Source organism: Coenobita brevimanus, chromosome 1 (genome assembly GCF_032717465.1).
Source record: "Coenobita brevimanus isolate Jiangsu-jjx chromosome 1, ASM3271746v2, whole genome shotgun sequence".
Taxonomy (NCBI): domain Eukaryota; kingdom Metazoa; phylum Arthropoda; class Malacostraca; order Decapoda; family Coenobitidae; genus Coenobita; species Coenobita brevimanus.
In genome coordinates, this window is record NC_136954.1 from 60,742,504 (window position 1) to 60,761,259 (window position 18,756).

At 40.8% G+C, this 18,756-nt stretch overlaps 1 protein-coding gene across 1 annotated transcript in view; it reads right to left on the bottom strand.

Annotated features, from left to right (window-relative positions):
• Nucleotides 1-18,756, bottom strand: part of LOC145405854 (CCAAT/enhancer-binding protein zeta-like) — a 106,521-nt gene that overhangs the window by 22,717 nt on the left and 65,048 nt on the right. Inside the window, exons 11-13 of the mRNA XM_080277131.1 lie at nucleotides 11,359-11,491; nucleotides 9,918-10,258; nucleotides 2,782-2,840 (exon numbers count right to left, since the gene is read on the bottom strand). Coding sequence (XP_080133257.1) covers nucleotides 2,782-2,840; nucleotides 9,918-10,258; nucleotides 11,359-11,491 — 533 coding nt within the window. The remainder of the gene's footprint in view (nucleotides 1-2,781; nucleotides 2,841-9,917; nucleotides 10,259-11,358; nucleotides 11,492-18,756) is intronic.

Below are 18,756 nucleotides of genomic sequence, written 5' to 3' on the forward strand. Positions count from 1 at the left end.
GTAGCTATAGCTTTAGTACAATGTCTGAAAAATATGACCTTTATTATGTCTCTAAGGGCCAAAAAATGTCCAGGTATGAGTGTGTACCGCCCATATGTAATTATTCCCACAAGATTATGTATTCCTTGTACGCAAATTCCCAGTGCGCGAGGTCGTGGACTGCCCAATCTCTCGCGCACTGTGCTAGCCTACTGTACTTTATTTTGACATTCACTGTTACTGCACAGCTTGTAATGATACAACTCACAGTATAGCAGCATTATGTTGAATGTCCCCAGTACTGTACCTCTTGGGGATCAATCTGTGTATATATTACAGAAACCACTTTTTCTGTCTGAAAATCTGAGCCTATGTACAATGATTGTTCGGTTATTGGGTACACTACTTGGTTAGGGTGGTTATAACTATCACTGCGAGATGAAAATCTGTACTCCTACCATTGTAGCACATTTTTTGGCTAAAAAACATTGTAGTTCCACACCTCAGTTGATTTCTGCCAGCAATGATGATGCAGAGTCTGTGGTCTCTGATGGCTTTGAGGGATTCAAAGGTGTTATTCGAGGAGTTAATCCCGGGTGCTGAAGACCACTAAATCTCGACCCCCATAGCCTCAAAACCCCTTAATTCAAGCCCATCTCAGGTCTCTCTAGGGTATATGTTTATTCCTTATTGTGCCCTTTCCATCACTTTCTATTAACCTAACCATACCTAGGTGTGTTTCTGGTATTTATCATAACAGTATGAAAGTATTTAGTGGGTCTAAATTGTTGTAAACGGGAAAATGAGGACTTGCACTTGAGGTGCCTGGTACCAATTAGGATAAATCCCAAAAGTTTTGTGTATTCGTTATCACGCAATTCCATTATCACACACCATTTTCAGTACAGACTGTGTGTGATAACCAAGGAATCACTGTATCGCAGTTAATGAGAAAAACAAAGTATATGGCAGCAATAATCCATCCATCCATCATCCAATCCTACTGTATGTCGCCCCATAAGGAGCGTAGGAACCTGGGGCTAGGCAAGTTGGTCCTGATGTTTAAGATGAGAGTGGCCAGCCTCACTCATCCCTGGGTGGCATTAAGTGAGCAATAAACCCCAACCACCCCTTGCATAAAAACCTATACAGGCTCAATCCGATTGGAGCGCCTTAATTACCCACTAAACCACCAAGAGCCATAATCTGGTTATATGGTTACCACCCAGCATAGTAAATGGCTTCCTGGTGTACAAGAAACCATTTGGCTTGTTACTCAGTGTAGAGTCACCCATAGGCAGGAGGAAGAGGAATGAATGAAGGAAAGAAAGACAGAAGAGGTCTATCTATCTATCTATTGCCAGACGCCTCAATCCCGTTTGGGGTGGCCACAAACAAATCGCCTCCAAGTCGCCCTCTCCCCCGCCATTTCACTGCCCTGCTCCCAACTCACACCCCCCTCTCTCATATATCTCTCCACCCATTCCTCCATCTCATCCTCAGCCTCCCCCTCCCTCTTTCCCCCTCCACCTCACTCACATACACTCTCTTCGTCAGTCTTTCACCCTCCATCCTCTCCACATGGCCAAACCACGTCAGTGTGTTCCTCATAATGCTTCCTATCACATCCATATCAACACCACAACGCTCCTTTATATCCTCATTCGTCAGCCTGTCTCTCCATGTGACTTCACAGGCTCCTCTTAAATAACTCATTTCCACTGCTCTTACTCTTGACTTGTGTCCTTCCAACAACGTCCACGCTTCACTTCCGTACGTTAGAGTTGGTATCACAATACTGTCATGTAGTAACTTTTTCACTTCCATGCTCACTTCCCTGTTTCTTATCACTGCTTTCAAAGAACCAGCAACCTTTCTTCCCTGCTGTATCCTTTCAAGCACTTCACCCTCCAAACTTCCATCCTCACTCATCACACTACCCAAGTACTTAAACGTACTCACATTTTCCGATTCCTCACCATCCAACCTTGCTGTACATTCACTGACTTCACCTCTCTCAAAGACCATCACTTTACTCTTCCCTACATTCACCTTTAGATTCCGTTTCTTACACACTCTCTCAAACTCATCCACCAAGCCTTGCAGCTCCCCTTCGTCTTCACTCAACAACACAGTACAGTATCATCTGCAAACAACAGTACAGGGAGTTTCCAAACACTATCCTCTCTCACCAGGGCCACTCCAACATCCACTACCCTACCTTGTACCTCTTTTATTACCTCATCCATGTACAGATTGAACAACCATGGAGACATGACACATCCCTGTTTCAACCCAACCTTCAAAGAGAAAAATTCACTTAGTTCACCATCCACACGCACTGCAGCCTTCGCACCATCGTACATACTCTTCACAGCATTCAACAACGTCCCATCTACTCCATATATTCTTAACACTTTCCACAATCCTTGTCTATCCACCCTGTCATATGCTTTCTCCAAATCCATGAAAGCCGCATACAACTTTTGTCCCTTCTCTAGAAACTTTTCCACTAAAGATTTAAGAATGAATATCTGATCTACACAACCTCTTCCCTTCCTAAAGCCTCCCTGTTCTTCTCCAACTACTTTCTCTGTTCTTTCTCTAACTCTGTCAATAAGTATCCTACCATAGACTTTTCCTATTATACTAAGAAGACAAATGCCCCTATGATTACCACACACTTCTTTTTCCCCTTTTCCTTTGTACAAGGGAATAATTATACCTGACTTCCAATCCTCCGGGACTCTACCTACAGAAGAGGTACAAACATGAAGAGGTACAAACATGAAATTCACTTACAGAAACAGATGAGCCTTTTCCCTTCTTCTTTGGCTTCTCCATGTTGAAGTCATCATTATCTGGGGGGTGTTGGGAAGTTAAGTATTCATTACCAAATACAGGACAGTAACAGTACAACTATGCCAAGGAACTTTGACACCTCTTGCAACGGCACCTGATGCTCTGTCTCATATGGATTTTAACTTTACCTCACCTCATATAATGCTCCCATAAGGTTGATGCAAATTCTTTTTTCATGCACATTCTTCCGACAGAAGAAATCTAGGAAATAACTACAGGCATACCCCGGTTTAATGACATAATTGGTTAGGTAAAACCCAATTGTTAGGCAGGGTATCGTATATCAGGATATCTTTAACATGTAATATGGAGCGTTACCAGCCTTGAGTTTCCTCCCAAACCAAGCCAGAAACCCACCCAAATGAGCCCCAAAACAAGTTTAATGCCAATCTAAATGGCCTAATAGCTGTCGAGGACTCTAACTAAGCCTAACGCCTGTATATAACTACCTAAAACAAGCTAATAATATCTGAAAATCATCAAATATAAGTCTGGAAAAAAATGAAGCTTAGTAACCTGTACCCCAAAATGACAATGTTCATCCCATCTATGGTTAAACACATAATTTAAGTCTAAATCAACCTAAGCACACAATTTTAGTCTAAACTATCATCAAAATTGGTAAAAAAAAATAAAACCCATCGTCAAACTGAGGTACGGCCATCATTGGGCAGGGTATGGTGGTATTTCTACCCCCATCGTTAAGCTGGGATATCACATCGAGAGGTATCATATATCAAGGTATTACTGTATATTCTTCTTTAGGAGTTAGTTCAGGAATATTTTTGCTATATCTAACTTGCATAAAAACCACCTCTGGCAGTCTCCACTCGATGTCATCACTTCCTATCTTCAGAAATGGGTCATGACTCTGGAACCGGAGGCCCGATTGGACTGGATATTGTTTTATTTTTCAAGTTACAGCATTTTAACCCCTAAAACGCGGATCGTCGCATTTGCGACGCTCGGCCATAAGGGCAGGACGGCGGGTCGTCGCGTTTGCGATTTTAGTAAATTTTGAATAACCGCGGGCAAGCAGGCTCCAGCTGGTATTGTCTATCAGTACCACCACCCTCTAGCTACAACTAGCATACTTTACCTTTGTACTACTGACCTCAGTTGTTGCCAAATATCGCGTTTTTCCCCCGTACCCCCCCCACCACGGCCCGGCCAGCCTGGCTGTGATACATGGCAGCGCTCTGAGCGCTCAGAACTGTAAATCTGCGATCTCCTCTCACAAGCAGTTTATGCTACTAGGAAACGCTTGTTTCCCCAGTTGTAACACTAGCTTTTGCCTCTGTTTAGCGTCAGTTTACTGCAGGCTTTCAAAGTGAGATTATGGCGAGTTCTAGCTCTTCCCAGTCAGTGCAAGCGGCCGACAGGAACGAGAATAAAGTGGCGGACGTAAGGCAGAATAAAAAGCGCGCCGTGGTGATCTTTTGGGAAGTAATATGATTGAAAATAATGTAGTATACATGTTTTTAGCTGTGAAAATGGAAATGTTTGTTGAGTGACGGGAAGACCGCCGCCACAGTGCATGTCGGCCGTACGCTCCGTTGATTTTAGCCTTATTTTCAGTGCTTATTGTACAAATACGGATTCCTAACTACCTTTACGTTGTAGGATAAAGTTTACTGTGACAGAATGAGGCTGTGGTAGAGGGGAAACCGGGTTGCTGGAGGTGTGAAAGTGAAAATTTGGTTACCCAACTTTGCAAGTCTCCACAAGTCCTTGGGTAGTCCACGAAGGCTCAACACCTGTCTCTGGAGAAAGCTGAATGTAAGTACTATCTGCCATACCAAGTATAATGTTCTAGGGTTAATCTCTGATTTTTGGCGAATATTTTCCTACAGGTACTCAGACCGCGATACAACCCCGCCACTATGAGGGGATCGACTGTAAACACCCGCGTTTTAGGGGTTTATGGTACTTTGCTCTAACAAAAATCTGCGCTATATGTGCCGTTTTTGCTGTGTTATGGTAAAAAGCTAACAAACATACAGAAATCGGATCATTATAAAAGTATACCCCGAGATATGATACCCCTAGATGCGATACCCCAACTTAGTGATGGGGGTAGAAAAAACACCATACCCCACCTCACGATGGCCAAACCCTGTTATACCATTTTTTTTTTTTTTTTTTTACTGATTTTGATTATATTTTAGACTTAAATTTTGTATTTAGATTGATTTATAAATTGTTTTTAGACTCTGATTAATGCATTTTAGTCATAGGTGGCAGGCATGGGGCGATTACAGGGGTATTGTAATCGATTATGATTACGATTACTTTGCAAACTTCAGATTACGATTATGATTCCAGTAAAAGTAAGAGTAATCGATTACGATTACGTAAGAAGTAATCATGATTACTATCATGATTACATGTACTGTTATGCACTATATAATTATGAGCACATTTCTTTTATACTTGACACTGATTAAGTAAATAGCTGAAGTTAGTTTTTAAAAGCAAAAACATCGTCCAGTAATAGAAAAATGATTTTTTCTAGGGATATATATCTTATATGCAAATCATTTTAATAAGAACTGCCTGCATAAGGAAGAACATACGGTTAAGCTCTACAGAACCTATGGCGACTGTTACTCTGGATAAAATTATACTGTACAGTACAGTACTATGTCCAGTAAGTTGTTCCTTTATTTTTTTGCCAATTTGCAATACAAATGTTTTAATAATTCAAGCATTGAAACTTTTCTTCACTTTGTCCTGACCCTTACATTCTATTAACTTTTCTACCAACTGAGATCTTCCCAGGGGATATTATTCTAGCTTAGATACGATATTATATGGAAGCTTCTATGTGATAACTTACAATTCACTTCTGTTTTCATATTACTTATGGACTTTTATGGTGTATATCTGACTGTTTAACACTGTACTACAGTATTTTATTCTTGACGAGTATTTGAGGAAGAATAACTTATCTGGGGCCTTATAATCATAAAAGTAACCATGATTACAATTGCAATATGATAGTAATTGATTACGATTGCAATTAATATGAAAAAAATGCCTAAGTAATCGATTATTATTACAATTACACAAAAGACTGTAATCAATTACAATTACGGATTATGATTACCCCATGTCTGATACGTGGGGTGAATATTGTCATTTTGGGGTACAGTTTCCTTCCTTAGTTTGATCTTTTCCAGAGTTACTGTATATTGGACGATTTTCAGATTTTATTTTTGGGTTTAGGTGGGTTATAAACTGCTTTCAGCTTTAGTTTAGCTTGTTTTAAAGCTATCTGGACAGTTAGGTTATGTAGAAACTTGTTTTTGGACTCAATTGGGTAGGTTCTGGACTTGGTTGGGGGGGAAATCCGAGGCTCAAAAACGCATCCCTATTACATGTTAATTCTACCTATGCGATACCCCGCCTAACAATGGGTTTTTACTTAACCAACTGCATTGTTAAACCTGGGTATACCTGTATAGATGAGATGTCTCCTATAACATTTTCATGACAAACTAGATAACCTTGCCACAGACAGCTATGTACACTCTTCAGGGCTTTTTTTTTTCTTTTTTTTCTTTTCTCTAACACCTGATAAATTTGCCTACCTTTAAAAAGATATCCTCAGGCTGATGGAATTTAAATAAACTGTTTCTTACCCTTTAACCATGAGTTCATTTCTGGACTAAACATAGTAAAATCATACTGAGGTTGCTTAAATAATGTGAAAAAATGGCATCACTGTACAAGTTACTTCTATTGACACTTAAGGAATAAATGAGCTGCAATCTTTCTTCCTCCCCTCAGGAATAACTGCATTGTTACTCATCACATCATAATCATCATCACCCAGACCTCCTTTCCCACCCTAGGACAGGGTGAGGAGTAGCAAAGTCCAGAGAGCCTAACTTTGCTCAATTCAGTGGTCCACACTTTTATTCACTCATCATTCAAGCCCCTGGAATCCTGGCTCTATCTGATATGCCAAAAACATTCACCACATTCTGCTGCTTCACACAGACGTACCACATAAATCTTCTATCTATCTATCTATCTATTGCCAGACGCCTCAATCCTGTTTGGGGTGGCCACAAACAAATCGCCTCCATGTTGCCCTGTCCCCTGCCATTTCACTACCCTGCTCCCAACTCACACCGCCCTCCCTCATATACCTCTCCACCCCATCCCTCCATCATCCTCGGCCTCCCCTTCCCTCTTCCCCCCCTCCACCTCACTCACATACACTCTCTTCGTCGGTCTTTCACCTTCCATCCTCTCCACATGGCCAAACCACCTCAGTGTATTCCTCCTAACACTTCCTATCACATCCACATCCACACCACAACGTTCCTTTATATCCTCATTTGTCAGCCTGTCTCTCCATTTGACTCCACAGGCTCCTTTTAAATAACTCATTTCCACTGCTCTCACTCTTGACTTGTGTCCTTCCAGCAATGTCCAAGCTTCACTTCCATACGTTAGAGTTGGTATCACAATAATGTCATGCAGTAACTTTTTCACTTCCCTGCTTCTTATCACTGCTTTCAAGGAACCAGCAACCTTTCTTCCCTGCTGTACCCTTTCAAGCACTTCACCCTCCAAACCTCCATCCTTACTCATCACAGTACCCAAGTACTTAAATGTACTCACATTTTCCAATTCCTCACCATCCAACCTCGCTGTACAGCGGAAAGAAATGTGCAAGTGAGAAGGATGTAGGTGGTAGATTATTTACCCATGGGGATGAAGTGAGGACCAGACGGAAAGAATAGTTTGAAAGCCTGATGAATGGGAATAGAGAAAACAGAACCAATATAAACTTGATTGGTTTTGGGGGTGTGCAGAGAAGGAATGCAGTGCCACGAAACATGACACTAGCACAAATGAAGAACACTGTGAAGTGGCTGAAAAATGGGAAAGTGGCTGGAGATGATGAGGTTTATGCAGAGATGATTCTTTGTAATGGAGAGAGCAGAATGAAGTGCTTGTTAGAGATATGTAAGCAATGGATGAGTGAAACTGTGCCAGCAGAGTGAAAAAAGGCAGTGATTGTACCCCTGCACAAAAATAAAGGTGAGCGAAGAGAGTGCAAGAATTATCATGGCACACGAGTAAGTTTATAGAGCGTGGTAGGGAAGGTATATGGAAGAATAATTGCAGAGAAAGTAAGAGAGATGCCAGAAGTCCTGGTGAGTGATGAACAGGGTGGCTTCAGGTGTGGCAGAGGATGTGTGGATCAAATATTTGCAGTAAGACAGATAGTGGAGAGGGCTTGTGAGGACTGTAAGTGTTTATGGCATTCATGAATCTGGAAAAGCAAACAACAAAGCAGACAGAGAAGGACTGTGGAAGGTTTTGCGCATGTACGTTGTAGATGGTAAGCTGCCACGTGCCATCAAGAGTTTTTATGATGGTAGTGAAGCATTTGTATGGGTAAATGGGCATCTAAGTGAATGGTTCATGATCAATGCGGGTGTGTGACAAGGTTGTGTGATGTCCCCTTGGTTGTTCCATACATGGATGGGTAGATGAGAGAAGTAAAAACACGAGTAATGGAGAGAGGGGTGGCATTGGTAAGGAATGGTGATGGATGGAATATCTCAAATTTGTTGTATGGTGATGAGGCAGTGCTACTTGCAAATACTGTGAGCATTGTGCCTTGAGAGTAAATGTAGAAAAGAGTAAAGTGCTATTTCTGAGAGAGAAGGTGACTCCCAGTGTGATGTTACAGTGAATGGAGAGAGACTGGAATTGGTGAGAGAGTTCAAATACATGGGTACAATGACAGAAAAGAGAAGAAAATGTGCAAAAGAAGTGGAAAGTAGAGTGACACAAGGAAGAAAAGTTGCTGGTGCTATGGAGGCCTTGATGAGAAACAAAGGCTAAAGTATTGCAGCTGTACGAGGCTTACATGAAGGAGTTAGTGCCAACTTTAACAAATGAATATGAGACTACGTTGTGGCATGAAAATGAAAAGTCAAGGGTGAGAGCAATGGAGATGGGACTGCTGATGAATGTATGTGTTGTACAGAGAATGGATAGGATATGAAATAATGTGATTCATGAAAGATATGGAATAAGGAAGTGTGTGGACACCAGAATCGAAGAGAGTGTACTGGGATGGTATGGTCATGTGGAGAGAATGGATAACAACAGAGTGGTGAAAAAGGTATATCTGTGCAAATCTGACGGAGGGAGGAGGCGAGGTAGGCCAAGGAGAAGGTGGAGGGATATGGTGGATGAGTGTGTGAGGAAGAAAGGTATGGATATTGGTGAGGCTAGGGGACTCACAAGAGATCGAGCTGGCTGGATGAATGTTGTGAGAAGAAGTGCATGATCAGGGATTTGGCACCCCTTTTTAATGTGATAGCTTCTGGACTGACTCCATCAGATACATTTATGTGAAGCTACAGAACATGGTGAATGTTTTTGGCATATCAGACAGAGCCACAATTCTAGGGACTCAAATGATGAGTGAATGGAAGAATGGCCTATTGGACTGGGCAAACTTGGGCTGTCTGGACGTTCCTACTCCTCACCCCGCCCTAGGGTGGGAAAGGAGGTCCGGATGATGATGATAATGATGTATATAAGGAACCTAGGTTCAAGAATGGGTACTGAAGACTGAATTTAATGAACTTTCAGATTAAATGTCCCACCATTTCCCTCAATGAATTTATTACATACACAGGGTTTACTATACCATACTAAAATACACAGTGAATAAACTGAGAGAGGTGCTAGTTAAGTAGAGAGAACAAGGGGCTGCCAACTGAATGGATTCCACATCAATCCCAGGCTAAGGCAAGGGTAGATAAAAATTTGTGATTTTGAATTACATTAAAACGGGCTTTACTGATCTTCCACAAGATACAATGACATGTCAAAAATACCCAGACCAATACCATTACACTAGTTCTGAATGAAACAGCTTTAGGATGCATTCAGTATAGGCAACTGGTACTTGTACTCCAGTGGTGATGCATGACGGTATATATCACCTAGGGTTGTTGGACTTCAGAGAATGGACTATCTATGCCCAAAGCCTGAAACAATAAAAAGGTAAAAAGGTAAATAAATAAAAACCTTACCTGAGAATGATACTGCTTCCTCAACAAAATTGAGGTCATCTTCACCATCAAAGTCACCATCACTGTTGTTGTCTCCACCCCAGTAATCTTCATCATTACCACCATCATCATCATCATCACCACTAAAATCATCATCTTCATCCATATCATCATCTTTATCCAGTTTGGTAGCCTTGGCACCTGAGGCAAAGTCTAAATCCTCCTCCTTCTCCTCCTCCTCATCATCAACGTTACTGCCACTCATCTGTCGCAAGTATGCATCAAACTCATCATCATTCACACTACCAACTTCATCTTCATCTTCTTCTTTCTTTACTTTCTTTATGTGCTCAGTGAAGTACCTGAAACAAGAGTAAACATTAGCATCACTACTCTATCATCCTCATCATCTAATTATCATAGCTTTTAACATCATCATCACCATCACCCAGATCTCCTTTCCCACCCCAGGGCAGGGTGAGGAGTAGCAACGTCCAGACAACCAAAGTTTGCCCTGTTCAATGGTTCATGCTTCCATTCACTCATCATTCAAGCCTTTGAAATCCTGGCTCCATCGGATAGGCCAATAAATGTCACCATATTCTGTAGTGTCACATATACCCATCTGATAGAGCCAACCATCATCATTATTATTATTATTATTAAAGAAAATAACTGATGTCATGCTCCTTCTTAACAACTTCACTCTGATGATAAAAATTTAATTTCATTCTTGCTACCTTAAAAAATTTTATACAAATTAGGAAAGATTATTCGAACTGGAGAGGTTGACTGAAGCCTTAATTATCTGTTCAGTAAAAGATCTTTCCTAGGTTGAATAAGAGTCTAGAGGCAACTAGAATAAACTGTCTTGAGACATTACTGTACTGAAAGGGTTAGGGAATCCCCACACTGGATTTAGCCAAGATATATATGATACTTTAAATGTACTGGAAGTTTAACATTATCATCATCATCATCATTCCAATACAGAGGAGGTCAGATTAACCAAGAGCCTAAACCAGCTAACTGCATCCAAACAGGTGCTTAAAACTGTTGGTAAAATTAAAAAATTTCAAATGTGTACCAAGATTTGTAACCAAGCAAGGTTTGAGCTTAGATTTTAACTTTATTTGTGACTGAGTTTCCTCTCTAGGAAAGATGATTGTGTGGCTAGTTCTCAAGCCTGTAGCAAAGGTAGCACACCATCTTATATTTGCATTTTTTGATGCTGGTATGAATAATATTCAATAACATTCATTTATCAACATAAAAAATAAATCAATAATCACACTTCCACCACCACCAACAAAACAATATCATCATCATCATAACCTTTTCCACTCTCAACATGGGGTGAGGTAGGATACAGAAACAAGGAAAGAAAAAATATGAAATTGAGGGAACTATCAACACTATGCTCTAGGAAACAGACCACAAAAGCGACAACACACTGCTTCACCTGTGGAAGAAAACATCGTCCTCTGGTACGTCCTCTGGCTTGAGGGCAGAAAATTCAGCAGAGTTAACAGGGATGCCTCGTACTCCATGGGGTGTGTACTGTGACTTGCAGCCAAACACATTATTTCCTGCATCTGAAATTTACACAAGGCAGTGTCATCAGCCTCTTCTCTGTGACAATTTCATTTTTATTATTCTTGCTACTGCCACATGCTTTAACCCTAGATAGGTAATGTGGGGTCTCAGAAACCCCAGTCCCCAAAATTTAATTTTAAAAAATATGAGCATAAGGTCTACAGATCTGTCCGTCTCATTACCTTCCTGCCTAGTGATGCTCTTCATGGGGATGATGGGGTCATAGCTGTACCTGGCTCTGATTTTGCTCTATAGAGCCATTGGGGTCTGTTAGACCCCAGATTACCTATAATGTAACCTCAGTTGAGCCCTCTTGTGATTTTTTTATTTCAATTTGCTGTCTTTCTCCTTTTGTATACAGAAGGTCCCAACATCGGTCTACTGCAGACCACCCAAGGAATCATGATATTACTTTTCAATTTTGCAAGATTTAATTTTAAAATTTTTATACCTAAAATTTAACCATTTTTGTATAAACTTAAAAAAAATATATTTTTTCAATTAAACTTTATTTTTTCTGGCCCTATTTACAGATAAGGGGTTGAATTATTTGTGTATTGAAGCATTTTGAAATATCTCAAACGGATGTTTTTTTTATTATTTGTTTTCCGTGGGGTCTGTCAGACCCCATGTTACCTAATATAGTAACAAAATCAAGATTACCTTACAAGGGTTAATGCAACACACAGAGAGACTAAACTGAACAGAAGGGATTGGATACAGCATTCATCAACCCATTCACTACAAAAGCTTTCCCCTGAGCTGCAGATAAAATCACTTGAAGGCAGTATGAGCAAACCACAAGGTGTGTCAACATACAGAAAGAGATATAGGCGACATGAATACAGAAGTGCAGTCGCTGTTGTCGTCATCATCATCATCATGATTTTTATTCCACTCTAAGGATGAGGTGAAGCAGAGTCCACAGAGTAAGGAAAAAAACTGATGGAAGGAAAGTTAACGAAAGTCAGCAAAGTAAGTCTATTGCCAGACACCTCAATCCCATTTGAGGTGGCCACAAACAAATTGCTTCCACGTCGTCCTGTCCCCTGCCATTTCACTGCCCTGCTCCCAACTCATACCCCCCTCTCTCATATACCTCTCTACCCCATCCCTCCATCTCATCCTCGGCCTCCCCCTCTCTCTTCTCCCCTCCACCTCACTCACATACACTCTCTTCGTCAGTCTTTCACCCTCCATCCTCTCCACATGGCCAAACCACCTCAGTGTGTTCCTCATAACACTTCCTATCACATCCACATCCACACCACAACGCTCCTTTATATCCTCATTTGTCAGCCTGTCTCTCCATGTGACTCCACAGGCTCCTCTTAAATAACTCATTTCCACTGCTCTCACTCTTGACTTGTGTAAGTCATTCACAATATTCACTCATCATTTAAGTTCCCAGAATCCTGGCTCCATTTTACATGTACGAACATCTGCATTGAGGGCTTTGCATTACCTATCAACTAGTCAATCTGATAGCTATCACATTACTGGAAAAAAACATGGTTACCAAATCCTTGTCATAAACACCTCCATACAAAACTCTTCTAACCAGCTCGATCCACTGTCGGTTCCCTTGTCTCATCAACCTCCATACCTCACTTTCCCACACACTCACTTGGGAGAGGCAGTGGCTGAATCAGCAGAGAGGTGGCCTGCAGTCCTAACGGACCCAGGTTCAAATTCCAGCAGAGGCAGGGATGAGTTTAAAGACTTGAATTTCATAATGCAGACTTTACTGATCTACCAGAAGACCCGCCGACACGTCGTAAAAATACCCTTGCTAATACCAATACACCAGTCCTGTAAGAGACTGCCTTAGCATGTATTCAATGTGGACAGTGGGTGTTAGCACCAAAGTGATGACATGTGGAGCTGAAGACTATTGGGCCTTGGGATATACCACTGCCATCGATATATAGGCCCTAAAGCCTTTCCCCACAGTCAGTCACACACACACACACACATACACACACACACACACAAAATCTATTCATTACCTTGTCCTACCGTTCCTCCTCCCACCTTCAAACTCACTCAGATACACCCTTTCACAAGCATTTTCTCCTTATGTCCAAATCATTTAAGCACTCTCTCTCTGATCCCAGTGTTCACTTACATACATACATACTGTACTGTCCTTTTTTACTCCACATCTTTCACAAATCACATTATTACTTATCCTACACACTCTCTGTGCTTCACACCTATTCCTCAACAATCCCATTTCCACTGCTCTTACGTCACCTTCCCCTCCCCCCCACTAAAGTCTCACATCCACATTAATGATGGCACTAAAACTCCTTCACGTATGCCTTTAATGGTAGCTACAGCCCTCCGTTTTGAATAAGACCTTCACTGCACCTGCCACTTTCCCTCCCTATACTACTCTACTTTCTATTTCATTTGCACATTTACCTCTCTGCTCCATCATATTCCATCCAGCTACTTAAACTCCTTCACCAATCTGAGTCTCCATTCACCATCACATCACACTCAACAACCATCTCTTTGCTCTTATCCGTATTTTCATAGCCTGATGTTCATACACGTCCGTAAAACTATTGGCAAACAACACAGCATCATCTCCATACATTAGATTTGAAATACTCCAGCCTTCAACATTCATTAATCCCTCCGCAGCAAGTGATGTAACCTTATGTGATTGTAGGCTGCAGTTGGCAATGTAAATGTAAGCAAAGCTTTTTTTTTTTTCTGCATACTTATTCAGGGCAGCTCAAGCTGAAACATTGTCAAATGAACTACTTTAAAGATAGATAGGTAGGCAGACAGACAGACAGGTAGAGAGACATAGATACACAGGCAGAGATAGAATAATTACATCCAGTGAGGTTAGAGTTGACAGATACGCAAAGGAACAACATAAAAACTAAAAGAAAGCAGAATATAAATATGGCTGGTCAATACATCTGGCATCCCCTCTGGCCAGGTGGCACAACAGTAGGCCAGCTCAGCGTGTCATATAAATGCCCACAACAACGCCAAATGAGGGGACAGACCAACAATATTGGGGTGTTTCTTATTCAGAGCAACATTTCCTATCATCCAAGGGGGCTTCATTCATTTATGAATACAGTAAATCCTCACTATAACAGATTAATTGGGGGGAAGCCTGATCTGATAAAGCTAACAGTCTGTTATATCCGATGGTCCCTCCCCACAACGGATTACTGAAAATAAATGAGTACAATAGCATATCCTAGTACTAAAAATGAAAATTATACCCATTTTATACAAACCTCGCTCATAATTTTGCCATTATGCAACTTATTTCACATCTTTGTCATAGCATTCCTTCATGACTAGTACAGTATTACTACAATCAGTTATTAAAACTCAGCAATCATGATGGAGAGGGGGCAGTTTCAGGCCAGGCTGGAGTAAAATGGGTAGAAAATACATGCAATGTGACCCACTGTGCCCCATTTCATGGACACTATTCATTATAGCCAACAGAAGCTCAGTGGCCTTCGTGTGTTCATTACAGTTGACAGAAGTTCAGTGGCCTTCATATGTTCATCACAGCCTACAGAAATTCAGTGGCTTTCAGAGTGTTCATTAAATCTGATATCCACTATACCAGGGTCTATTTTACAAGGGTCTACTGTATATCCAATTTATTAACAGACAGATATTGCCTGCTTCCGGTATTACCTTCAATCCAATCAATATTCCTGTCTCTATTGAAATTCTCAGCATTTTACTCAATAATACCTTCAGCTGGACCTGTCATGTTAGATCACTTAATAATACTGCCACAAGAAGTTTAACAACATGCTTAATAATGGGAATCTCAAATACTTTACTAAGAAATGATGTGGTAGCTATTGGTCTGTAAGCAGAGGGATATGAGTAACTTCCTTTTTTTGGAATTGTGTGGATGTTGTCTTCTTTCCAATAATTAGGGAATGAAAAACTACACAAGTATAGTCTGAATAATTTAGTCAGAACAAGGGCAAGTTTGGGGGAACATTTATTCAAAACTATTGGAGGAATTCCATTTGGAGCTTTATTGACTGTTAAATTGTCTAGGATTGGCTTCATGTATCTAGTCTGTATCATTACTGGAGCAATTTCAGGAGAGTCAAGTACTAGTACAGTAATGTTCTGACTGACTTCATCTAAAGTAGAATTTCTGGCAAACAAATTGTGCAGTGTGTAATATTATGAGAAAAGAATTTTGTGTGTGTGTGAGAAATATTAATATTTGTAAGGATGCTACCCCAGTGGAAAGCGTGGTGCTGCTGAGGGGATGCTCCCCTCTCCACCTTTTAGGTTACATGATCATAGGCCCCTTTCCTGTCCCCAGTGAACCCACATTATATTGACCTTGCTCTATGATAAATCGCTATGGGATGGGGTTTCACTTGAGGTAACCTCACCTTATAGCAAGGTGAGAATGTACTCCTCCCACATATACCGAGAAGTATGGGAGAAAATGTTACTGGTGCAAGATACCGATACAGTATAGAAAAACAAACAAAGTAAGGCCAAGTGATTTGCTTCTGACTGCTGGTGACCTTGGCTTCCATATTCCACTGTTTTTCTCACCTGGTATTGTTATGTAATCATTTATTGTATGGACATACAATAATTGCTTGATATAATGAACTAATTGGCACCAGACTCTTGATGTTAATAATTTCCCAGGCATCATGGCTTCTACCAAACAATGGTTGTTAAATACAAAGCATCATTCGGGCATACACTCATATATAATAACATACAGCTAGGTATAAATGGCCATTTTTTTTGATAAATGCTCTATTTATTAACTTATGTGCTTATTCTTACCTTTCAGGAAGTAACTGCACTGCAAATAAAGACTAGGCAGCCTTGGATAAATCTATGTTCAATCATCATTCGGTATTTACAAGGAAAGTGTGGGAAAAGAAAACTCATACTGTACTTTAATATTTGAGGAGTAATGGAAGAAGGTCCTCTCATGATCCTAGTCACCCAGAGACTGATATGGCATTCTGTGGGATGAGGAGGAGTGTGGGTGTGTCGGTGTGCGTGTACGGACGCCAGGCTGGTCAGTGTTTCCCACGTGTTTGCTCTTTAACCAAACATAATTTGTTAAATGAACATAACATTCAGCAAACTCAAGGTCGTTAAAACTGAAATTAGTTAAAAGAGCAATCACTATATCGAGGGTTTACTACATATATTTCATTCTGGGGTCACCTAGAGGTCATTCAGGCAAACACAGGTGTGTAGGTACCAGTCATCTCAACCTGTAGCTCTACCTCAAACCATGAAATTTGTGATACAATACACAGGATGATTTTTGTAGCAAGAAGAAAACAAGCATAATGGGGAGAGCTCATTATATATACAGTATGGTGTGAAACACTGTGTGTGTGTGTGTGTGTGTGTGTGTGTGTGTGTGTGTGTGTGTGTGTGTGTGTGTGTGTGTGTGTGTGTGTGTGTGTGTGTGTGTGTGTGTGTATTTACCTAGTTGTGATATACAAAAAATGAGCTACGCTCATGGGGTCCCATCTCTTTTTCTCTTTGAGTCAAATTTTGTTTTGAACTTGTTTAATAATTTAGACTGGACAGTCTCATTGTCCAGGCTGTTCCACAGGTCTATGCATCTATATGGAAAGCCATATTTCTTGATATCCTTCAAACAACTTGGCTTTTTCAGTTTCATTCCATGTCCTCTTGTTACTCTCCCATGCCATACAAACAGATCATTTTTATCAATTTTATCTAGTCCCATCATGGCCCTGAACACTGCAATCATATCGCCCCTCTCTCTCCTTTCTTTTAGTGTAGGCAGGTCCAGCTTTTCCAGCCTCTCTTGGTAAGACAGATCTGCCAGGCTGGGGACCATCTTGGTTGCTGTTCTTTGTATTCTCTCGATCTTATTTATGTCTTTCTTCTTGTGTGGGGACCACACTACTGCTGCATATTCCAACCTGAGGCGGATCATGGCCACTATCAATTTTTTCATCATTTCCTCATCCATGTAATGGAATGCCACTTGTATGTTAGTCAAGAGATTGTACGTCTCTCTAACTATCTTGTTAATGAGTTTTTCCGGTGACAAACTATCCTGGACCAGCACTCCCAAATCTTTCTCTTCTCTCACTTTTTTTTATTGGTTCATTACCCATCATGTAATTCAGCGATGGCCTCTTGATACTCTTACCCATTTCCAGTATCTTACATTTTTTTTCATTAAATTTCATTTCCCACATCTGGCTCCAATCTTGGATCCTATTCAGGTCTTCCTGCAGCATTTTACAGTCTTCCTCAACTTCTACTCTCCTCAAGATCTTTGCATCATCAGCAAACAGACTTGTGTACCTGTTCACTCCATCTACCATATCATTTATGTAAATCAGGAACATTACTGGAGCCCTGTGGGACTCCATTTGTTACTTCCCTCCATCCGGATATCTTGTCCTTTATTACTGTCCTCATTTGTCTGTCTCTCAAGAAGTCACACATCCACTCCAGGACGTTTCCCTTCAGTCCTCCTATGTGTGCTTGTGGGGTACCTTGTCAAAGGATTTCTCCAGATCTAGATACACACAATCCACCCAGCTATCTCTCTCCTGTAACACGTCAATCATTCTTAAGTAAAAGCTCAACGAGTTGGAAACACATGATCTTCCACTTCTGAATCCAAACTGGCTCTCTGCTAATATGTTTGTCTCCTCCAGATATTTTATCCATGTCTTTCAGGATTCTCTCACACAATTTTGCAACTACACTGGTCAGGGACACTGGTCTATAATTCAGGTGTTCCTCCTTGTTTCCTCCCTTATAAATTGGTACCACTTTGGCCTTCTTCCATTCCCGAGGCACTTTCCCTTCTTCCAGAGAACATACAATTAAATCGTGAATCTTATCTGCCACTTGTTCTCTGCATTATTTCAGTACCCAAGTAGAGATTCCATCAGGTCTCGGGGCTTTCCTTACTTCCTGAGTTTCCAGTAATTTATACACTTCATGCACTTCCACTTTTATGTCTTTTATCAGTACGTTTCCTGTCACCCCCTCTCCCTCCACAAAGTCCCTTTCTTTAGTGAAAACCTATTGGAAACATTTGTTCAATATTTTAGCTTGCATTGCCGCATCTTTGTAGACCTCTCCTTCTACTTTCAGATGGGTGATTCCTTCCTTTGGTTTCAATTTGCCATTAACAAATCTATAAAACAATTTGGGTTCTTCCTTACATTTGTCAATTACACCTTTTTCAAAGTTTCTTCCTCTCTGCGTA